Genomic DNA, 22,378 nt, shown 5'->3' on the forward strand with positions numbered 1-22,378 from the left:
GGTTTCGTCTCCGGCTCCAGCGGCCGTTCCGCGGGCGTATCGGCCGCGTGCCACGCACCAGCGAATGCGGTGGTGAGTCCTCCCGGATCCGCGGCGTGCACAATCCCCGGGGTCCACGCACCGCCACCGCGCGTCCGCATCCGCCTGGACCACGAGCCACCCCCCGTCCGGGAAATCCGTGCTCGCGCTACTTGCTAAGCCCTGCCCGCCGCTCCCGGCAAGTAAAACATGCAACACCACCGCGCTAGGATACACCGCGCACCATCGGTCACACGGGGACCACCTCGCTGTGTACTCTAAATTCGGACACCAGCCGCTTCCGGGTCAGCATAGCGCAAATTCGCGAGAAAGAGCTCGTTAGGTCTGCCGAAGATCATTCCACTTATGAATCCGTTGGAAGAGTTCCGGACCACAGCAACGGGTTGAATATTTTTATCGCGTTAACATTTTTATTTTATATATATATAAAATATATATATATTTTTTTTTTAAGAAGAAACAAAGTTGGATTATCGCGGTTGACTCGTGAAAATAATCCTTAGCATTAGTTATATTATTTTTTTATCTCGTAAAGGAAAAAGGGTGCGTGTAAAACGGGCTGTTTATTTCAGATATTAATTCGACTGTTGCGACGAGAATTAATACGGATACGAGTAACGTAATCATTTTGCTGCGGCGTTCGATTTCGTCATATGTTACCTGTCGATTAGTCTATTTGTCGGCGCGAATTCTATTTATGGTTTATGATTATATTTTTAGACATATGCGCTTTACCTTGGCACTAAACGAAATCGTTGACCTCTCTCTAAATGACGCATATTCCTCATCGCAATATACAGCGTTATTTGTTTCCGCGGTTGCGATCTCGTAAACAAATTAAAATAAGCTTTGGAAACTGCAAAAAGTCCGTATCCGATATTTACGCGGCCGTTTTACTACTGCGTCTTGCCAGAATCCTGTTTTACTCGAGTATTACGTAATAATGATCAAAGTTGAAGCATTAAACTAATTTAAATAATTCGCCGATTAAGAATATTTATGAGAAATGAAAAGAAAACATTATATACGTGATAATTTCAATCATTAGTAATTTATTTATTTAATTAAAAAAAAAAAAGAACCGATAAACTTTAAGATGGACTTAAAAAATGTTGGTGACACAACTAAGTTTCTTTTCTTAATAATAATTAAGAATACCTATTTAAAAGGGTAAGTTTTTTTTTTCTGTAAGTGTAAGTTCCGTGAGAATGTAAGTTATATTATATTTAATGAATATAACATATTACACTTTTACTGATCTTCGCGTCACTTGTATTAACAGCTCAAATTACGAAATTGGCGCGATAACACCCAGGATCCTGCGATTTTATTTAAGACAGTTGCGATAAATCTTATTGTTATTTTATCATTCTAATGTAAGAACGAGTCTGGATGTAATTTCAGATGTAGAGCGTCATGGCAATCAGCATAAAGTTCACAAAATTCGACAATACCCCATGGGGCTTTCGACTAGCCGGCGGCAGCGATTTTCCGCAGCCGCTTACCGTTCTAAGAGTGAGTTTCCTATTTCTCTTACCTAGCAATTATCGATGCTAACGAGATCATTGAATTACAACGCGAGTAAATTAACAATTTTTACATTTCAAACGTGTGATACAAAATGGAACTTAAATAGTTCATTAAAATTGTAACGCTTGAAATTATTTTTGTTCTTTTTTTTTTTGGTATTTTTTCCGTAATTTTAAATTTAAAAGTTAAGAGAGCGGAATAAAATCAAAAATCGAAGAGGATTTATCATTTGAATTACACGAACGTGATCTGCAGGTCACGGAGGGAAGCCTTGCCGAATGTATGGGCCTAAAAGTCGGCGATGTCGTAGCAAGATTGAACGATCAATCGATTAGCGGCTTGACTCACGGACAAGCACACGAAGCGTTAATCCACGCCGGCAATAATTTCATTCTGGGGGTGCACAGGTAAGTTTTCTGCGAGGGGCATCGATTGCGAAAGGAAAAAAGTTTGATAATACCACGGGGTTTATTTCTTTCGGAACGTAACAAGAATTTCAAACGCAATCGCAATATTCATGCAGCAGCTTCTCGTACGTTCGCGAAAGAGAAACTGCAAGGAATTAAATAAAACGTCTCTGATCGTTTGGATTACGTCGTTTCAAGTCTCGCGGTGGACAATGTTTCTTCAATGGTTGAATGCTTTTTCACGGTTCGACTATTAAACATCGATAGGTGAGAAAAATCATTTTACATCGCTGGAACGGACGAAAATATAAATTAATTAGACTCTTGCGTATAGACAATGTTTACATTGTACACTGACGAAAACAGGAAACGATGATGAATGACGTACGATCGGTTGCACCGCGGCCAGACACGAATGCAGCAACCATGTCCATCGCGACTTGTATAAATTGGTCCTCGTCCTATACGTCTTTCCCGGGAGAAATCGCTCTTAACCAATATAAGACGACGCGTTATTGATATTGCGATTGCGCCACGTGTCGAAGCGGCAAACAAAATATTTTTAACGCGCGGTACGCCACTAAATCTCGATTACTTTTCCTGCTATATTTAAATTACGCAACTTCTGGTTGCCGGAATGATAAGACGAGCTACTTTCGAGAGTGTGGAGGAACCGGCGCCAGCCAGGGAATTCTCCCGTACGCCCTGCGTCGCTCCTGAAATCGGATTCAGATTCGCGAAGGCTACCATTGGATTTAATTAACGAGTCCTCAAGGATCGCCTAACGAAGCACGCACCGAACGCGTCATTCATCGCCGGCATACTCTCGATAATAACTTCGGCGCGCAAGAATATCCCGGCGTATGAGCTACGTGTGTGGCAACGTATTGCGACACCTATAAATAGGTGACCCAGAATGAGACCTGTTTATCATTGGTCGGCGATTTTATTGCTGGTCCCCGGTCGTGCCCGGTCCCTTACCGTTTCTCACATTCGCGAGATCCGCCAGCCGCGGACCGCTTCGCGAGCAATCCGCGCGACCGCGCCTATAATTCAAACCGATTGCACCGGGAGAAAGTCTATTTTCTTAGCTGTGTTTGTTGCCTGTGCAGAGAGGAAGAGGCACGACAGGCAGCCGAAGCAATATCGGAAGAGAACATCGTCCCATATAAAATCGCCGTGAGTATATCCGCGAGATGGAAAGTAAACAGCATCCCGCGCGGTCCAGCATTTTTTTTCCCCCCATTTACCTTATCCGTGAAATTTTTTTTTAAAACCCTCGCTAATTTTCTAAAAAATATACATCTATTTTCCCTCGATTGGATGTAGAAATTATACGAGAGAAAAATGATTGTTTGCGTCACAAAAAATAAGAATTAAAACAATTGTTTTACCTTTTTTTTTTTTTTTAACCGATAAAGAAATAGTTTTGTAAAATTGAAAAAAATTTTCATGTCACGCTGCAAATATTTGTCACCTACATGTGTATAATTATTTGAAAAATGTTTGATTTGCTGTAATAAATATTGCGTGCGCTAACTCGAGGTGCTCTATTCGCAACGGCATGATTCTTGTTCGTTTCCTATTCGCTGTTTAAAAGATTTACGGTACTTTTCACCGGAAGTTAAACACCGCTTTCATCGGGGAAAATCTTTGATCTCGAATCCGCTTGACATTTAAAGTGAGATATGGTGTACCAGAGAAAGTGGCGACGAGATGATGACGTCGAGTTCGCTTATTAGCTTGCAGACTTACCGCCGGTCTTCCCAGAACAGATCTTAAAAGAGGAGACAGTGATCGAGCGGTACGAGGAGGAGGAGGAGACCATCGTCGAGCCGTTGTCTGCCGAAGAAGAGATCAGGCAGGAGGAGAATAAGCTCGTGGAGGAGAAACCGGTGGACGCCAACAGCGAGATCGTGCCCAACAAAAATCTCACGGACGACGAGATCGCTCAGCTGATTCTCGAGGAAGAAGAGCTATTGTCTGATAAAGGATTGCTGGGGTACATTTCTACATTTTTAAAAATTTATTTTTTAATTCTTTTTTTTTAATAACTTTTTTTCGTAATTTAAAAAAAAATATTTTATCAACGCCTAATTAAAAACATTTAAGTAAATATTAAAGAAGATTCTTAGGCAAAAGCGAGAAATGCTATTTAATACGTTTGTATTAAAATAAAAAAATTTTACGCATTTATATTTCAATAAAATATTAGTGCCTGATTGTGTTCTACAGGGTGAACTTTAAAAAGTTAAAGCCACGCGCCCCGATCCTGAAAGACTCGAAAGTTTTGGAGGAGCTGCAACACATCGCGACGGCCGAGCCCGAGAGGGTGCAGGAGTTGAAGCGCACGTCCACCTTCCTTCAGAGACCGCAGCGGCCGGTGCCGAAGTCGAGGAACGAGCCGAAAATCGACGAGGACGAAGGGGAAACTTACAGAGTCGTGATCAAGAAGCAGGATAAGAAAACTGTGATCGCACGACTCGTGGAGAAGGGTCTCCTGCCGCCAGGATCAGAGGCGACCATCGCCAAGACGCCGGAACCACCAGAGGTAAAGATGCATGAAACGAAGAAGCTCGAAGAAAACCGTTTCCCTACCGTGCCTGACTTAGATCCCTCGTGTTCAAATTGCTCTCTCAATAACACTGACCACCCGTTGTCGTCCCCACGTCTCCCGGAATCCGATTCGAACGAGTTTCTCACCCCCGAGGGTTCGCCAGGATGCGACACGACGTATGAATGCAAGTCAAAGCTCCAAGACAAGTCTAATAATTCCCGAAGACGCAGGCTCGGCAGATACGACGAGGCCGCGGCGAGATCGCCTTTTAAAGGTCGCTACTTGGAGAACGTTCTTCGCGGCTACGCTCGTTCTTGCGTTCCTCGCGATCGACAGGTCGACGAGGTCGCCGCGATGAAATCGGGAAGCACGTACCTCAGGCCTGACGGCCTTTCGCGCGATACTAGAAAAAGGACGAGCAAATGCGCGCGAGCGCATTACGTCGAAAGAATTTTGCTTCGAAATGTTGGCTTCGTCACCGGGCACTTTCGCGCAAGGCCGAAAACGGTTCGCGTCTTCGCCTCCAGAATGAAGGGAAGATACCTGGCGACATGTCTGAGACGCGAAAGCATCTGGCTGACGTCCTTGATTACAACATTGCTCCAGTTTTTGTTGCAGAGCCCAAGTGCCTCCGAGTCGTTGAACTTGCCAAAGATTCGCGAACGACGCTCGAGTATCAAGGGTCGCTACCTCGAACGCATTCTTCAAAAGAACGCCGTTCTTATTCGCGAACGCGTGAAGGAGACGCGCCACGCCGAAGGCCGGTCGAAGACGATCGAAGAGAAAAAGAACGAGCCGAGGTCTACAAGAACGAAGGGACGTTATATGGAAAAGTGTCTTCGTCGGCAGAATTTGCGCCTGAAACTCGCGCTGACGAGCCTCCTCGATTACGCAAAGTGCATTCTCGAAAATCTCTTTACCGTCACGTCGAAGCCGAAGCACACGAAAGGTCGGTACTTGGAGCGATTGATTCGCCGGTATCTCGAGATATTTAACCTGGTCGTGGAGTACATTCGTTCAAGGATTTCCGAATGGCTCGGAGAAGATTTTCTGTGTATCTCGCGAAACGAATTTTCCGTTGTCGCTGTCAGTACATCCAGCTGCATCGCTGACGATGCAATTCTGAGCGACCAGCAGATTGATAAAGACGCCATCGATCTAAGAATTCCCGAGTGGCACGAGGACGGTCCGTCTTGCCCGTTGCAAAAAGAGTCGTTCCTTATCGTTAGCTCCTCCGACAATTTCGACTCGAGCAAGGAGGAACTTGCCAAAAGTCACGATCTCTCCGAACAAAATCCAGCCCCGTTCGAAGAAGCCGACTCAGCCAAGTCCGCGGACGTGGTCGCGGAGGAAGATGCACTTTCAAAGTTCATGCAATCGGCGGAGAACTACATTTCCGCCGAGGTCTTTCATCGCGGTAGCAGGCGATCCTCGAAATCACGCGGGTCTATCGATATCGTCAAAGAAAACGACAAGGCCTTCTCTAAACTCTTACAGTCGGCCGAGGACTACGTTTCCGCCGAGGTCTTTCATCGCGGTAGCAGGCGATCCTCGAAATCACGCGGGTCTATCGATATCGTCAAAGAAAACGACAAGGCCTTCTCTAAACTCTTACAGTCGGCCGAGGACTACGTTTCCGCCGAGGTCTTTCATCGCGGTAGCAGGCGACTTTCGAGGTCGTACAAGCGAGATCAACTGGACGAGGAAAACCCTCTATCGAACGTTCTCCGCTCAACCGGCGATTACGTTTCCAGCGAGGTGTTCCATCGCGGAAGTAGAAGATTATCGAGGTCCTCGAGGAGAGAATCCGTTTCCTTCGTGCCGCCCGTTTTACAGGCCGGCCTGAAGAGCTTGCGCTTCAATCTACCGTGGTTTTCGTTCACGGTCACCGGGAAAAATGCGGAGCGCAGCGAGGAATGGGAAAAGAAGCTCGATCTCGAAACCGAACGCGACAATCGAAGATTGTCGTTCGTGCCGACGATTCTTTATCAGGGTATCACGAACCGGATTGGCGTTGACTTTACGAAGCTGGCAGTTTACGCGTTCGTACCTTGTACTTCGATTATCCTTCTGTATATGTATAATTAATCGTGGTCTAATGACTGTCCGATAAGTTTATATTTTGTGTGTCTCGATGTCATGTCGCTAATACAAATGTAATTTTAATCGATCCAAGATTTAACTTTTTAATTTAGTTAAAAATTTTTTATGTTATTTCTGGATCAATTTAAATGAATGTAATACCTGTGTCTTGTGTATTGTATGTAAATAGCTGTAATTTATCCAAAGATAATTCTAATTGATTTTAGATTATTCGTTACACTTGTATATTTGTTCTAGAAATTCTCGCAAGTGATCGTCGTGAGATATGATCGTATAAAAATATATCCCCGAGTGCTCCTTTCCTGTACCTTTTTTTTTTATCGTTAAAATAAGTGTTTCCAGAGTGAATCCACTGTAGAATAATCGGAACGCAAAGGTAGCTGTGACCAAGTTGATACATAAGCGAAAATGTAATTAACTTTCAATTTAAGCGATTTCTCAACTGTGTGAAATATATTAATACAATTAAATATTGAAATGAATTATTTGTATTTGGATTTTTTTATACGTATCGATATCTTCTTGCATAACAAAATGGCAACAAAAAGAATTCGACATTATTTAATTAATTTTCTTATCGTAAAAATTTTTTTTTTAAATTTTTTAGCATTTATTATACAGTGTATTTGAATATACAGTAAATTAAATTTGAAATATGTAATTTAGTTGCTTAAAAAGGTAAGTATACCTATATGTTCAATATTGTATTTTTCAATAAAAATTTATGACACTTTCAAACGTAAGTAACATCACTTTTGATATTACTAACCTTTTAAATTTATGAATCATTAAAAGTACATTACATTTTGTTTTGCTATTGCTAAATAATTATTTCTCCCTCATCAAATAAATATTAAACATTTAAAAATCTAAAACATCATGCATTTTTTAATATTTAGAAAACTAAGTGATTTTGTCATCTAAAAACGATATTTTTGACACGCTTAACATACGTTGATAATTTCAATTTTTCTGGCGATTTAGACAATAACCCCGACTGCCACACCTGACCTCACGTGCGAAACGGATCAGGAAGAAAAATTTAATTCGCGTCCCGCATCGAAGACGGAAGAAGAAAAGGGAAACGACGAGGTCGACGGGATCGGAGCGAAGAAGAGGCTCGAGTTCGGGGAGACGAGTCGTCCTGAATCTTGCGAGGCAAGATCGCCGCAGGACGAGCAGATAGCGACCGAGGAGGACTCGGCGGATCCAGAGACGGCAAAGGCTAATAACGAGAAGATCAAGCAGCTGGTATCTACGGAGATTAGCCTCGAGCAACAATTGGAGACTGTGCAACGACAGTTGCTCGCTCTGAAACAGCTACCGAGGGAGATCGAGAGTCACCTAAGGGTCGTGTCCGAGCAACTGCACATGATCATGGAACTCAGCGGCGTGCAGCGGTCCGCTGGCAACGGAAACGTCGGCCGCCGCGGGTCGTCAGGTGACCGAGATTCGTAATCGCGTCCGAAATAGCCGAAGGCGGACCTTGACGATTATTCCCTAGACATATTCTCGAGTTCCGTCGCTATGCGACTTCGAATTCTGAGCGAATGCCAATTCTTGCATCCATCAATATGATATTAAAGAGAGCGATGCGCGGTTCTATTAAATGACTTTATTTCTTAAAATAAGTTGAAGTTCTCGCGGTGTTTTTCATCTTTCTTTTCGAAGAAAATTTTAAATTACATTTACACCTATTCAAATTATATTAAATATATTTTTTAAAAATGCAGTCTTAAATTTGGATCTTTTTAATTTTAATTTAAGTTAAAATTTTTTTTTTTTAATTGTGACGTATTAATTAATTCTTCCTTTTCGATAGCGCGTTTTAATTTTGACTCGTTGTTATTCAGATGAGAATCATCTGCCTATTACGCGGAAGGATGACGAAGAGCTGCAGGAGCAGGAGGATACTGACGAAGAAGAGGAATTTACGGAAACTTACGATTACATCGAGGAGATTGCGTGTCTGGAGCGGAAGACGTCATCAAGGTCAACGCCGCAAGTGATCGAGCCCAGCGATGACGAGGGAGAAATGGAGGAAGAGGAAGCGGAGACGAAAGAGCTGGACGGTATGATTTCCGTGAAGAGCGAGGACGAGGAAGGAAGTCGAGTGAAGAAATTCATCGTCTCCTACGAAACTAAGCTTATTAAATCACCGAGTCCGGCGCCGTCACACGGTAATTATTCCATGCTTATTACGATCATATTAAATTTCTCGAGAGCCATAATTAAAGCCACATAATTAAACGATATAATAAAATTATACATGCACGCGCAAAATGCCGCGAATATTGATATTTCGTTCGTCTTTTCGATACTACGTTATAGGAAGTTTCGAACCAGATCCTAAACTGTCACCAAAAGATCAAGTTATACAGGAACTGCAGGTATCCCCTCGATAAATGGAATGATTGTGTTCTGTCTAAATCAGGATGTTATTCGTCCCTTCTTTTTCATGTAAAAAAAAAAAAAAAAAATACAGAATTGCCAAAGCCCACCCTGTTACAAGATAATAAGTTACATGCACGATAAATTGAGTTATACGTCTTTTTAAGATTGCCATCCCTATTTTGTCAACTCATCACTTCTATGTTACGTTTCCATTCTCGATGTTATTGATACCGAAAGAATTTATACGTGATTCCGAGTTTCCAATCTGTTTTTTATTCTTTTCTCTTTTTTTTTTTTTTTTTGCACACGTCGACTGATGCATGGTAAACGTTTTCGGATTTGAGCGGGATCGCTGATTTGCGTTTTGACTTCCAGCAGAAGATGCAGAAGAGAGGCAGAAAGCAATCGCAGGACCTGTGGCCGCAGGCTAAGCAGCTTGAACTCACGCAAGGTCGCCGATGGAGATGCCCGAACGACTTCTTCAACGACGAGATGATAGCGGAAGTGCTGTCGTGCCAAGCGGAAGTTATTCGCGGTGGGGCAATGGGGTAAGAATAATTTTGCGGCTATCGCGAAGGCTATTTCGTGCCGGAGCTTAAGATTCCACTGCAAGATGGAAAGTATCTCGAGAAACCTATTCACGCCTATTCCCCAGCGATTGAAGTAAAAAGTTTTTCAATCGATTGTAGAGTGAACTTCAAAAAGTATGAGAAGACGAGTTTACCAAACTATGATTACCTGTTGAATTCGAGTGTTTATAAGATGATTCATAAAATGGAGCGAGAACCGAAAAGAGGCATCCCCGTCAGACCCGCTAAAGTTAATGCGGCGGAAGATATAATCAAAAGAATCGTAAGCCTTCTTTTGCCATTTTTCACGGTTGTCAAATTGATCGGTCAGGCTTAGAACGGAGGTGATAATAATTAATTGTAAAATCGTGACGAAGTAGTTTTCGAATGATTTTAAATGTAGAAATATTGTAATCGAATTGTTAACAGCGAATCCTGCCGTTCAGTCATTTATTAAAATGATTGAATCCACCCGATTAATAATCCACCCGAATAACTTTGAACGGGATAATTTATTCAAATTAGAATTACACCGATAAGATTATTATCATCTCGATATTGCTAATCAAGAAGAGAGAGTGGGTAGTTTTAATGGATTTTCTTAAATATATTTTCAGAAATCACCCGCACTGAGCGACGTAGACGACAGAAGTGCTCGAAGCGTAAGCCATTAATGCAGCAACGATGATACACGACTGGAATGAGATACCATAGTTCGTACGGAAAATTTATGTGCGCTTGAAAATAATGTTCAATCTATTTATCTGTAAAAATTCAGAAAAACCGCTAGGAATTACGAGGGATGTAATTATCAGGTCTGTCGATCGCGTTCAAAGAATGTTATCCAGATAAAACGTGTGTGTATGTACGTATGTTCGTATTTAAATCGTCTCGAGAAAGATTTTCCCACCGGCACTAAGCAGATCGATCACTTCTCCGCAGTTTTACACATTACACATATTGGATTAATTCGGCGATCATGTGAATACGCAAAATTTCGGAAAAATACGACGAGCGTTTGATTAATTTGCGCCGCTATCTTATGACATTTTTTTTTTTCCATAATTGTAAATTGTAAAATCATCTTATATCTTGCCGGATTTAATAAAGTATCTGTCTCTCGAAATGCCTGGTATTTTTTTTATCTTTTACCTACCAACGACGCGTGTCTTATTAATTATAGATTAATTTATGCGGCTGTTTAGCGTTCAGGAATTATTTGAAGCTGAGGGTTACCTCGACTACAGTCACCCGTTATTCCGATAGGAAGCTGACGGTATCACTCTTAGTTTCCGTTGGTATCCCGTAAGTGCCGGATTAAACGGATCCGCGAGGCATATGATTAAAGTCGACCTGGAAAGGCCAGTTTCTGAGTAAACGGCCGCAATTGTCCGCGCGGAAATTCGCGCGATGAGTCGCGGGGACACACTTTCACCTTTCCGGGATCTCTGTTATCCGCGTCTCGTATACGCGTACGACCAGCTGAGTCACGTCTGCCTTCTTGGCCGATGAACCTCTTTTCAACGTTCTCCTTCTCGTTCTTTCTCGCTCTCTTAATCATTCGCTCCTTCCTTTTCTTTTTCACATACACACTCACACACTCTCTCTCGCCGCTCTTTCTTTCTCTCTCCGTCGGTCTTTCTTTCGTTCCTGCTTGTTTAGGATCCTCAATCGTGACGTCGGCCCCAAGCGATTTATGTAAAGCATTCTAAGCATGATTCACGAACTAGTTCGCGCCCTCGTGACCGCCACCGGCGCAGAATGCAGTCGCCGCGAGCGCGGGTGCGTCCATCAAGGTGTCCCGTCTGCAATTTTTCGAGCCCGCAGCGTCCGATTTTTAGCTCGAAATCAATACATTTACTTCGACCTACCTAGCCGAGGAAAAAAAAATTTCTTCCGCACCGTAAGCCTTTAGTTCGCCGCGATATCTAAAAGTTTTCGGTAAGAATCAATCTTGTCGAAATGTTATTCAGGATCGCAATTCTGTCCGTCTACTTTCGCGTTGAAATAATACAGACTGCGTCGAGTGAAGCCAGACGGAGTGGCGTAATTAGTTGCGGAGAAGAATGAAAAAGACGCAAAACGCGCGCTCTTCTTGTCACGGTCATCGAGACGGCCAGCCCGGCATTCCCGGTCTTGCCTTGTCCTTCGATCTGGTCCTCCTCGTCCTGTTATATCTCATTGCCCTCCTCCCTTGTCTCGAACCGCTGCGGTGCAAAGAGCACCTTGCGTGATGCATCGATATAAGAGGACACGCTCGGCTTTTCAGCGGGACATCGTTCCGGGAATTTTATGAATAGTAATAAAAAAAAAAATTTTTTTAAAAACCCCGATGGTATTATTTCAATAGCTAATTAAGAGGACCTTTTGCTCGGTTTCTACCTCGGGTTTTCGGTATCTATTTGGAACGTCGCTCGATCGCATTCCGGCAAACTACTATTCCGCGACCTTATTTCAGAATCCGATTGTCACCGCTTCGACAAAGGTAATCGGCTGCGTGAAAAATTCGCATGGCACTAACATTGAAAAAGATTCGAGCGAAAATAATTTACAGCGTAAGGAGGAACTTGTGTTTTAACCATTCAAAGATATTTTTTTTCTTTTGTTCCTAAACGATATCTGATGTTTAAATATTCGTATTTGAAAGCGAAGGTGTTCGAAAAAGTTCAAGTGCTGATTTCGAGACTGATACGAGATTCGGGCTACTTTTGATTTCGAAAATTTGCTTTAGCGGTAAATCGCCGTTCGAGAAAGAATACAATAAATTCGCCTCTCTTCCTCACTCCACCTCCGCCATCCGGCTGCCCGCCGCGCATTTCCCTCCTTCCTTCTGCTGTCTCCCTCCGCTATTTCTTCCCTTTCCTGCCGAGCTCCCGTACTCCTTCTCTTGGTTCGAAATCGCGTGGCGAGGAGGCCCCGCTGGCCGACTGACCGTCCGCGGTGCCTCCTGTACCTTTACTCCGGTCTGCGCGTTCTTCAGGGAACGTACGTGCCCGTTTCACGTTCCACTCGAGAGAGCGCGATACACATATCCCCCTTTTGTAGAGTACGTGCACGCAAACGGCCAAGCAAACGGGACGTCGTCGGCCCCGATTGTCAGTGGTGCATCGCGATATCTCGAAGGTAGGGCCGATTTAAGGGCTCGTTCATTAGCCGTCGCTGTTTTTTTTTTCGAGACCGCTACGACATTCACCTCGGTACGCAATCGGCGGTTCGGACAGGACAGTGATATGGCACAACTGATCAGCGTTAAGCTGTCCAGATTCGACGGGTCTCCCTGGGGCTTTCGTCTTCAAGGCGGCAAGGATTTCGGCACCCCGCTCATCGTGCAAAAGGTGAGCCCGATCGACCCTTCGCGTTAAAAGTCGAGACCGTGAGGATCGGTTACATTATCTATTTTCAAGAATTTTATCAGCCTGCGATACGACCCGAGTCGTACAACGTAGGATTCTTTCGAGTTTCTTTCGTAATACCTGTATTCTGTTAACCATCAGCGCGGTCTATCGAACCGAATCGTTAGAAGAATCGAAGTTGCATGTTCATTGTATTAATACGTAGATCTATTAAATTATAAAAAATAGTTGATAATTTACATGCCGCGCGATAGACACGTCGAATACATATATTGAATAATGTTGCGATAACGTAAAAGATATACGTGTCTATTTTTTTTTAATATTAATAATTGCGCGATTGATAAGCGCGCATCGCTGATTCGCCATTAACATCTCGAAAGGAGTATCGCGAGTCTCTTTCTTTCTTTGGGAATTTTGAAGGGGCGCTTTCGAGAAACCACTCGAGCCCAATCTCAAGTTGTCTGCGGCAGAAGCAGCAGCAAAAATATTTCTCGCAGCAGTTTATATATAGCGATGTTTTATACGGCTGTTTCCCGTCCCGTCCGCGACCCCTTGTCGATTGCCCGACGTTTTGACAACGGAAAGAACGAGGCGCGATATCGCGGAATCGCCGATCGCGGGATTGAGAGGAATCGCGCAGCCGCTTGTTGCTCGCGAGATATCAATTGCCACAACTCGAGCGGAATAGGATTTTCATTGAACGCGAGGAACGGTCGATATTCCCGTCCGACAATTGGAATTATTGAGCAAGCGACGCTTCAATTGTGCCAACCGTTAACCCTCCCTTGAGACGTCAACGAATTTTCCATTGAATAAATATTGCATTTATTTCCATTAAATAATTGTTAACCTTCATTGCAATTAAAATAATTTACGTTACGCTACGTAACCCGTAAATTTCCGACGCGATACCTTCGTCATCGAATTTACTGCGAAGGCGTTTGCCTTAATTTCGTTTTCGAGACTCGTTTCGCAGCGTGTGAATGAACATTTGAGAATTTTCGGCACGCGGAAGCAAGCAACGATAACCAACTCCGAGCGCACGAGCGAGATGAAAGTGAAACGCAAACGAGATCCCTCGCGACTCGGAAATGAGACCTGTATCAAAGGCAGGAGGTTGACACTCGACAGACGGCACGTGTTGATGCCTCTTTCCGCACGACACGAGCCTTCTCGTATTCGATACGACTTAAAATTAATTATAGCAAAAATTAAGAAATTAATAAAAATCAGAATATTCACGTAAGTTTTGTTCGTAACATACATTTGCCCGTGACATTTAAGAAACTATTTGAAAGCCAATCGTCTATTCAATTTTCGTCCACCTAAATTTTCTATATCGATATCGTTAGGATTGCGTGGATTTTGGAAAGAAAGAAAGAGAGCTTTTCGCAGCTCTTCGCGGCCGCGAGGTGTTTTGATATTACGATCTCGAGAGGCCACGTACGCGTTACGTAACGCGTCGGCGAACGCCAAATTATTTCACGCGTATCGGCGGAAATCCTTGCCAACTACGTGCGAAACGCCGGGCTCGCCACCGTCGTGTTTTGGCGATGCTCGGCTGCTGTAATACGAGAAGCTTTTGGCGAACGTGTCGAGACGCGCGGGCTGCCCCACGGATTCTTTCTCGTAAATTTTTCCGAGTTCTCACGCAACATTATACGGCCATAAGCGCTATTATTAAAAGACGCTGGCACGCGAGTGCCAATGTTGAACAACCGTCGTGCATTTAGCGACAGCTTTCACGAGCGCGAACTGTCAAAAAATTTTCAACATTCTCTCGTGCGCTCGTAGTTCGTAATTTCCAACGCGAACTTTTGACGGCATCTCACGCTGTATTTTCAAAGTTAGATTATTATGCGATTTATTCCGCCTCAAAGGCTGTAGTATGGTAACGTTAAAATACAGTTTTTTTTTTATACAATACGCTTGTAACAATTGTTTAAAAAATAATTTTTTAATCGTTGAAAAAAAAGGTAAAACGCGTTTGTAATATTTTTAATTGCTGTACCATCTACGCTTCGAGCATCGTATTTGATATATTCTTAAAAATGGAAGATACATTTTCGTTTTTTTTTTTTTTTTGCAAAATATATGATATAATTTCAATAGAAAAGCGTAATTCGAGTATCATCAGAGACGGCAGATTCCTCGGATTTTTTACAGCTCGTTCAGATCGTTTCGCGGGTTTTAACCTAAGATCCTGGGCGAGAAACGATCGGGTTCAAGTACCTCGAAGCTGTGAAGTAGAAATCGGATCGGCGATCGTCGCCCTGCGAGAACCTGTACGAGACGCCTTTGACACCGCCGGACTCATATTTCTCTCCTTTCCGAGAATGCCGGGGGCGGCCGGACGTTCGCCGTATTTGCGGCCTCGTAAAATAAACGAACCACGTGGTGCGCTACGAAGAAGGCCAAGTTCGAAACGCCGATTACGAATAAAACCATTTAGCACGGCCTCGATGATCCCCGACCCTTTAATTGGTCACGCGCGTTTTCTTCGAAGGATGCACTTTTAACAAAATCGAAACGAGATAACGTAACGTGGACACGCGCAATATTATTACACGCTTAACGCTGGTAATTAAAAAACTGTACTATTTACGTAACATTTCTGCAACGACGTGTACCTACGTTACAAGAACCAGACGGTTCGACGAGAATATAATTTTTCGTAAGCAGATTTTAGGTTTCTTGCTTGCGGAAAAAAAAAAAATTACAAAATTAAATTCTACTATTAAATATCATGGAGAGCTAATCTCTTTTTTCATATTAGACGTGTTGTTCTAGTAATTATTCACGATTTCTTATTTCATTATTTACCTGCGCGATTTTGCGCGATAACTCCCGCGAGCTTGTTTCGAGAATTTAGAAAAACGCGCCCACGAGGATCAGTTCCGATGGGGAAAAGAGAGAAGAGCGCCGACATACGTCGCCGGCTAATCCGAGGCAAATTATTTGGGCGTTCTATTTCTAGAAGGTGCCTTTGCGAAACCCGCGCGGAGCCAGGTCGGGTCTCGCCTCGCCTCGCCACGACTTCGACGTCGTCTTCACGAGACTCGCGTTTTCCCTCTCGTGGCAAACAGCGCCGGCCGCGTGGTTCTGGGCCCGCCGAAAATCGACTTTTGTCGCCCGGCGCGGAAATATTTAGGCGCGCATCTTCGCGCGGAGGCTGCGCGAAGGAAGTCGTGGCATGCTTATCGTGGATTCGCAAAGAAATACGCACACGTGAGTTCCGTCGATCGTCGCAGCGATAAATATTTTCACCCGTTCAACACTTATGTAAATCGACAAAAATGTATGCCTTCCTATTAACGAGACGGAAACGGCGTGGAAATGTGCAGAGACTTCCGATGCGACTTTAGGAGAACTTGGTCTCCAATTTCATTTGTAAATTATTAATGCAAATTTAATTAACGAACGTCAACGACGTAACTTCAATATAAACGAAGCAGATACAATTTTTTTTTTTTTTTTCGTATTTGGCGACGCAAAAACAAATCGAGACTGGCTTTAATTTAATTGAATAAGTCAGCTGAACAATGTTATCTCTTAATTCATTTAAATCGCACTAATTAGCACCACATTTCTTGCGTGCGCGATCAAATCTTATCGCTCTTAATTGCGAGCGTTAGGTTTTCGAGAACGACCCGGGATATGCGTACGTGGCCGATTTTTACTGCGAATTATTCCCTTCGCGAGATTTTATCTATCTACGCTTTCCGCGATTCTATGGCGAGTTCACCGACGCGGACGCGGCGACGCAACGAAGCGTGGGCGTTTATGTTACGCGAGTATTTTCGCTGGAAAACAGCGCACGGTGCGTTATCGCGTTATCGCGTCGTGAAAGGACTCGATACGAGTTGCGGGACATGTTAAGCGGCGTCGATAAGGACTTTTCCAGGTGCGACGGGGCAGGTGAAAGGCAGGAAAAGTATCTCGACGGAAATTTTTCGGCGCACACCGACGCACGTGGCGTTCACTTGATTATCGTTCTGCTAATTAAACGAGCCTCCTCGTGAGTTATACGCGAAACCGGGGCTCGAGAAGAGGCGAGCAAGCGTTTTGCTTTGCAATTAATATTGCACGCTAATTGTTGACCGCACGAACGAGAAAACTTTGATACGTTACGGTAGCTTGCTGCAGCATTGAAACAAGATGATAATTAATTAAATTCCATAACATATGTTAACGTATGTTGAAGTTCTAGCACGCTTTTTTTTAATGCACAATATATAATTTCAAAGTAAATTATTGTTATTAAATTTATAAATGTTAATTAACAATTTCACACGTGACCTTTTGCTGAGATTTTTTAAAATATAATCAGTGGTCTTGATTGATTCACGATCTATAAATAAAATAATCTTTTCTGATTAAAGGTGAATATACGAAGTGTGGCAATATTTGATAATTTGCCAAAAATGTGGGCGGCTCAGCGCGAATAGATGCCGCCATGGAAAAAAAAAAGAAGCCTTTAATAATGTGTTTACTTAACAATAAAGTACCTCGTTAAACGCGCAATATACTAGTTAGTTAAATGTAAAAATACTGATATTTCTTACGATCGTTTTTTTGAAACATCGCGTTCGGCTACAACACAAGTCCGCGCGATAGTTTCCGCTGTCGGCGAAATTTGAGACCGGCGGCGTCGACGTGTGCAGCATTGATTAAATTTCTTAATTAAGTACATGTGTGGCTGTACAAAAACAAGCTAATGTTCTTTTATCATCAAACTATTTAAACAGATAATTACATTTAAATTCAACGCTCAGTCTATTTTAATATAATTAACTTTTATTAATTCTATTAATTACTAACATGCGGATGTTCTCACAATTGAAATAATTACGAAATCGTGAGATAATACAAAAGGTGTGACGCAACGAGACAGCGAACTAACCCTGAATATAGACAAATTCTTTATTTCTGTGCGATTAAGCTATCTAGGAGCAACACGTGTATCACTATTAGCGATAGTACCAAAGTACGAACTCTTGGATATCCACCACAAGGAAGTATTCATCGAAACTTCGAGTCTTATCTCTTCTTATCAAGCAGGAAGCGCGCTTCGGTTTCTAGCGGGATAAATATTTAGTTTTTCCTTTTTTTTTTTTTTACATCGGCTATCTAAAATTATCCTTCCGAGCGACCGGCAACCGCAGACACTGTTTATACTGCTACATCCGCGATGCAACCAGGGAAATTACGGCGCGTTTTGTTTGCAGGCAGCGAAAGACGAAACGAATTTCGCGCGGGTGTTCACGACTATCGGATGGACCTGTTCGCCGCATATTCGATGGAAACAGAGGGTGGCACGTCCAACGCGGACTTCCGCGAAACGTATTCGCGCGCGATTTGTCGCGTTTAAATGAGGACGAAAACCGAGAAAATCGTCCTCGGGCAACGATCCGAGAGTGACGAACTCACTCGCTTGCAAGCCAATTTGCTTTCTCCCGTTTATGTCACGGAAAACTGTCGGCTACAAGTTTCCGCGCGTTGTAAATAATATAGATAATGTCCAAGTAACACGACAGCGATTTTTTACGAGGCGAAATAGACAGAGATGGATTATTATTCCAAGTTTATTACTGTTAAAAATTAATTTCCTGTAAATACTAATAATTTTCTATTCAAATTAAATTAGTGCGCGTGTACGAAGAACTTTAACACGTGTATCAATTAAGCTTAATATCTCTGCATCGCGGAGCAGGTAAAGTGGTGATAAATCGAATTCTCGCGCACGTGCGGCTGTAGCTCTTAGGAAAGGCGAGCGGTGATGAATTTTCACTGTTGTGGCAACAGTTTCGCATATTTTCCCGGATTCCTGCGAGGTGAAACTTTACATTTGAGTTTTTGGCCGATCTGGCGGGGCCAGATGATATTCGGGAGAGTGGAATAAGAGCGAATATACCTATGAGAGAGGCTTGCATCGCGTGGGCGTTTTGGCCCGGCTCTCCTCGTGATGTTCGAACGTTGGAGCGGCGCGGCATTCCAAATGCGAATTAAATATTAATTACTCGCGGAAGGTTAATTTACACCTGAGACCAAAAGTGTCCTGGCACGTTTTCGAAAAAACTAACGCGCCCCGATGACGTCTAATACGGTAATAAATAACGCGCACGAGGCGAGGATAACGCGGACACCTCGCGAGAGATCGAATCACGCATGCGGCGAGAGTAGCTAGCGAGAGGGAAAAGAAAAAAAAAAAAAGAAGAAAAGTTCCGACCAGACGCCACGGTGAGAAATAAAAGCGATATTTTTATATCCACGGGAGTAAGCTCGGTGGCGCGCGTCCGCCACCGGGCCTCAGCCTCTATTAATATCCACGGACCGGGCTTCCTCTCAGGCGCTCGTAACAAACTCCCTTTGCACGAGCGGCGAGACGTGCGATTGGCGAGTGGAAACGAAGCTTCCCCCGAAAAAAATTTACAGTCGGTCGCAATTATTAAAAAGAGGCCGTCACCGATAGATAAGGATACGAGCTTAACTAGCATGACGTCGCCCATGGCACCGTGCATTTAAAAACTGATAACGACCGTGTACGTGGCGATCGATGCAAAAAAATTCATTACAATTATTTAAAAAAAAAAAAAAAAAAATACTTGTACAAATAAATTAAGTATAATACAGAAAAATTGCTGATAAATATTGAATTGATTAATTTTTAAATCGTTTGAATTAAGAAGACAGCGAGAAGCTGTCTCAACTTTTAGCACAGGCAACCGGCGAGTCGGCGAAAAACTCGGCGGGTGAAATTGTATCTCGATGACGGGGCCGAGGATTTCGGTGCACCGTTGTCGTAAATGTCGATTCGATTTCGAGAATGAGGAGAAGATAGTGGGAGGCAGTTGTGGGAAGCTTGCCAAAACTCGGGGCAGAAATCAGTCTTCTCCCGTTTGTTTGCCGTGGCCATACCACCTCGTGAATCCATTGGTAATGCGACACCCCCATCGCGCCGTGGTGGTTGTGTCACGATTACGACGACGGCGGATAGATATACACTATATATATATATATACTATATACACGCGTTCGCGAATCCACGTCGTAAAAAAAGCAGAACGGGCGCCGTGTATCTTTGTTGCGCGCGTAAACATTCGTTCGATCCTGTCAGCACTTCCACGAGGAAGTGAAGGGTAACGTCTAAGTACTCCTAAACTAGATATCTTTCCGATGTAATAAAATTTATAAATAATCGAAATTCTTCGTCTCGTCAATGACTCAACGGGATGAATAAAGCAGAAAAATTCGTATTGACCATTCGGAATGTAATCCGCAGATGAAGTCACCGTCGCGTTCGTGCTGAATTGGGTTTATACTAACCGCGCGTGACGAACGTCACCGTACGTTATTTTTCACGGTTTTCGGCGTGAGCTCATCGCGAGCCAGGGATTCCTCGGGTTATCAGGATTCATTCATCAGAAATGAATCATCCGCGCGCCGAAAACCGCGCGCGCATCGCTCTTCTTTTCATCGTGCTCGGTATACAAATATTAGCTTAAATGCCCCCGAGGAATCTCGACGGCAGAATGAATCAAGACTGAAAGTGCTCTCAAGTATTCCTTTTTCCGTCGTCGTCGACTAATTCTTTTTTACACGCGCGTTGCGTTCGCGAAAACCGAATCCCTCCCGCTTGCGCGAAGTTAATCGCGAACCGATTCGTTCGGCCCGCAATTTGATTAAACTCGAAAATTCGTAATTAATTATTAATAACCACGCGAGGAAATTATTTCGATTAAATCGATTTATTTTACTTTAATCGGTATCGTCCCTGTGAATCTAAATGTCGCCCGCGATCGAATTGCAGTCTCCAGGCTCTGCGATCCCTTATGATTTTTCTCAACTATCTCCTGTCGACGCCACCTCTGAGAATTGATTCTACTTTCACGCTCTTGTTGACCTCCGTTTTCTCGTTTTCGTCTCCTGGCACCTGGTATGTCGCGCGCGATTACGATCGCGGCTCGGAGGATCGTTTTCAACAATTTTAGTTTCAATTTTAAATCTTCGATTCGCCCGCGACGACTCGGACGCGAGAAAATTCAAATGATTAAAGAAAGAAATTTTTTTAATGTTGGATTTAAATATCTGCCACGCGGATTGACGTCATCAGCATATTTAACACGCCTGGCAAAGTCGTATGATTTTTCGCGCGTTGCGTAGGCACGCATATGCATTCGTCCGTCTATTGTTATATCGTTATACTTTGCGGCAATAACAGCAGGCAGTTTGTTTGAAGAGATAAGAGCCGCCGATAATTTCGGCCCGATGTTACAGTCTGTTTCTCCTAGCACAAAAGTCGAAGGCATTTAGCTTAGTTTCTCCTCGATATTTATTTCGTCATCGACTCATCGATACGCTCGGCCTCGAAGTGAAATGACTCAAGGAACGAGGTCGAAAAGCTTACCGCGCGTCTCTCGCCTGATGTTACGTGAAATATTTAGAATTTGAGATCTCGCTTTCGTCGCAGTTTATTTCATCGTTAAATGGCAAATCAAAACAAAAATTAAAAAAAAAATCTGTAATAATGGTCAAGCGTCAATTAAATTAATATCCGGCTCGAGCTTTTCGAATCAAACGGCTATTCGATCGCGACTTAGAAGCGAGCTGATGTACGGTGCGCGCTGCGGCGTTTCTCTCGAATGCGTCGGCAGAAAAATGTGAAACGCGTCTCACGTTTCTGCGCGTTTTGCCGGCGTAAAACGCAACTGGTTCGCGCGAATGCGTTCCCCGTCGGCGCGGTGCTTTTTGAGGATATCGCACGTATGAACGAGCCTTAAGGGTCCCCTAGCCCCGACTCGAGACCGAGAGAAAGAGAGAGCGGGCGAGCGAGTGACAGAGAGGCGAGCGGAGAAAAAAAGGGCAGATGCATTCCAACATGGGAAGGTGGGATGGATCCGTCTCTGATAATCCGCCCATTGGAATGCGTACCTCGTACACCTTGGTTGTATCTTTCCTCTCGGCTTCACTACGTACGAGTGCATCTACCTACGTGCACGGACGCGCCTTCGCGCACACACGCGGGGTCCCCGCGTATATTCGGCGGTTATTTTTAGAGCAATTCTAACATGTGGTGGTGCCACGCACGCAATAACTGACACCCAGGAATTTATTCGTCGCGTAAAGCGCGAGATCGGATCCGCGCGGACACCGATCGCGATCCGATTTAATTAGTCAATTACGGCGATATTACGACGGTGCGCGGAAATAGGCGCGGAGCGTTCCGCGAAAATCCATGTGGGAATAAACAAGATCGTGTGTAAATCGGGGCTAGGATAAAGTTGAGACGTAACGTGATTTGTCTTCGTTCATAGAATAAGTGCGAAAAGATTACCTAAGGCATATTTAAATTAATTTAAATTAATTTCGTTTGAATTTGAATTAATTATCGAGTGCCAAGTTCGAAGTACACTTGCGAGATGG

The 22,378-nt window shown here is 43.6% G+C and overlaps 3 protein-coding genes across 7 annotated transcripts in view; 2 read left to right on the forward strand and 1 right to left on the reverse strand.

Moving 5' to 3' along the window:
• Tfiiealpha (transcription factor IIEalpha) overlaps nt 1-22,378 on the reverse strand; it is a 37,640-nt gene that overhangs the window by 11,996 nt on the left and 3,266 nt on the right. The gene's annotated exons all lie outside the window — the stretch shown is intronic.
• On the forward strand, nt 987-10,725 carry LOC139112066 (uncharacterized). The gene is made up of 13 exons (XM_070672851.1): nt 987-1,554; nt 1,825-1,976; nt 2,175-2,220; nt 2,883-3,155; nt 3,719-3,978; nt 4,212-6,618; nt 7,303-7,314; nt 7,621-8,077; nt 8,490-8,876; nt 8,968-9,026; nt 9,406-9,578; nt 9,720-9,882; nt 10,217-10,725. The coding sequence occupies exons 1-13, from the start codon at nt 1,456-1,458 to the stop codon at nt 10,271-10,273; spliced, it is 4,545 nt and encodes a 1,514-aa protein (XP_070528952.1). The 5' UTR covers nt 987-1,455; the 3' UTR covers nt 10,274-10,725.
• The window catches only part of LOC139112036 (PDZ and LIM domain protein Zasp), a 30,570-nt gene continuing 20,107 nt past the window's right edge, over nt 11,916-22,378 (forward strand). Inside the window, exon 1 of one of the 5 annotated variants that reach the window (XM_070672811.1) lies at nt 11,916-12,934. In XM_070672811.1, the coding sequence (XP_070528912.1) occupies nt 12,830-12,934 (105 nt within the window). In that variant the 5' untranslated portion in view covers nt 11,916-12,829. The remainder of the gene's footprint in view (nt 12,935-22,378) is intronic. The other 4 variants (XM_070672807.1, XM_070672808.1, XM_070672809.1 and 1 more) reach the window with 4 other exon arrangements.

The sequence above is a fragment of the Cardiocondyla obscurior genome, linkage group LG26, assembly GCF_019399895.1.
Source record: "Cardiocondyla obscurior isolate alpha-2009 linkage group LG26, Cobs3.1, whole genome shotgun sequence".
NCBI classification, from domain to species: domain Eukaryota; kingdom Metazoa; phylum Arthropoda; class Insecta; order Hymenoptera; family Formicidae; genus Cardiocondyla; species Cardiocondyla obscurior.

Bases quoted from the DNA above. Each gene is read 5' to 3' on its own strand.
- LOC139112066 (XM_070672851.1), top strand. From the start codon at position 1,456: ATGGCAATCAGCATAAAGTTCACAAAATTCGACAATACCCCATGGGGC. The intron at 1,555-1,824 runs GTGAGTTTCCTA...CGTGATCTGCAG, and splicing joins AGCCGCTTACCGTTCTAAGA to GTCACGGAGGGAAGCCTTGC. The intron at 2,221-2,882 runs GTTCGACTATTA...ACCTATAAATAG, and splicing joins TGGTTGAATGCTTTTTCACG to GTGACCCAGAATGAGACCTG.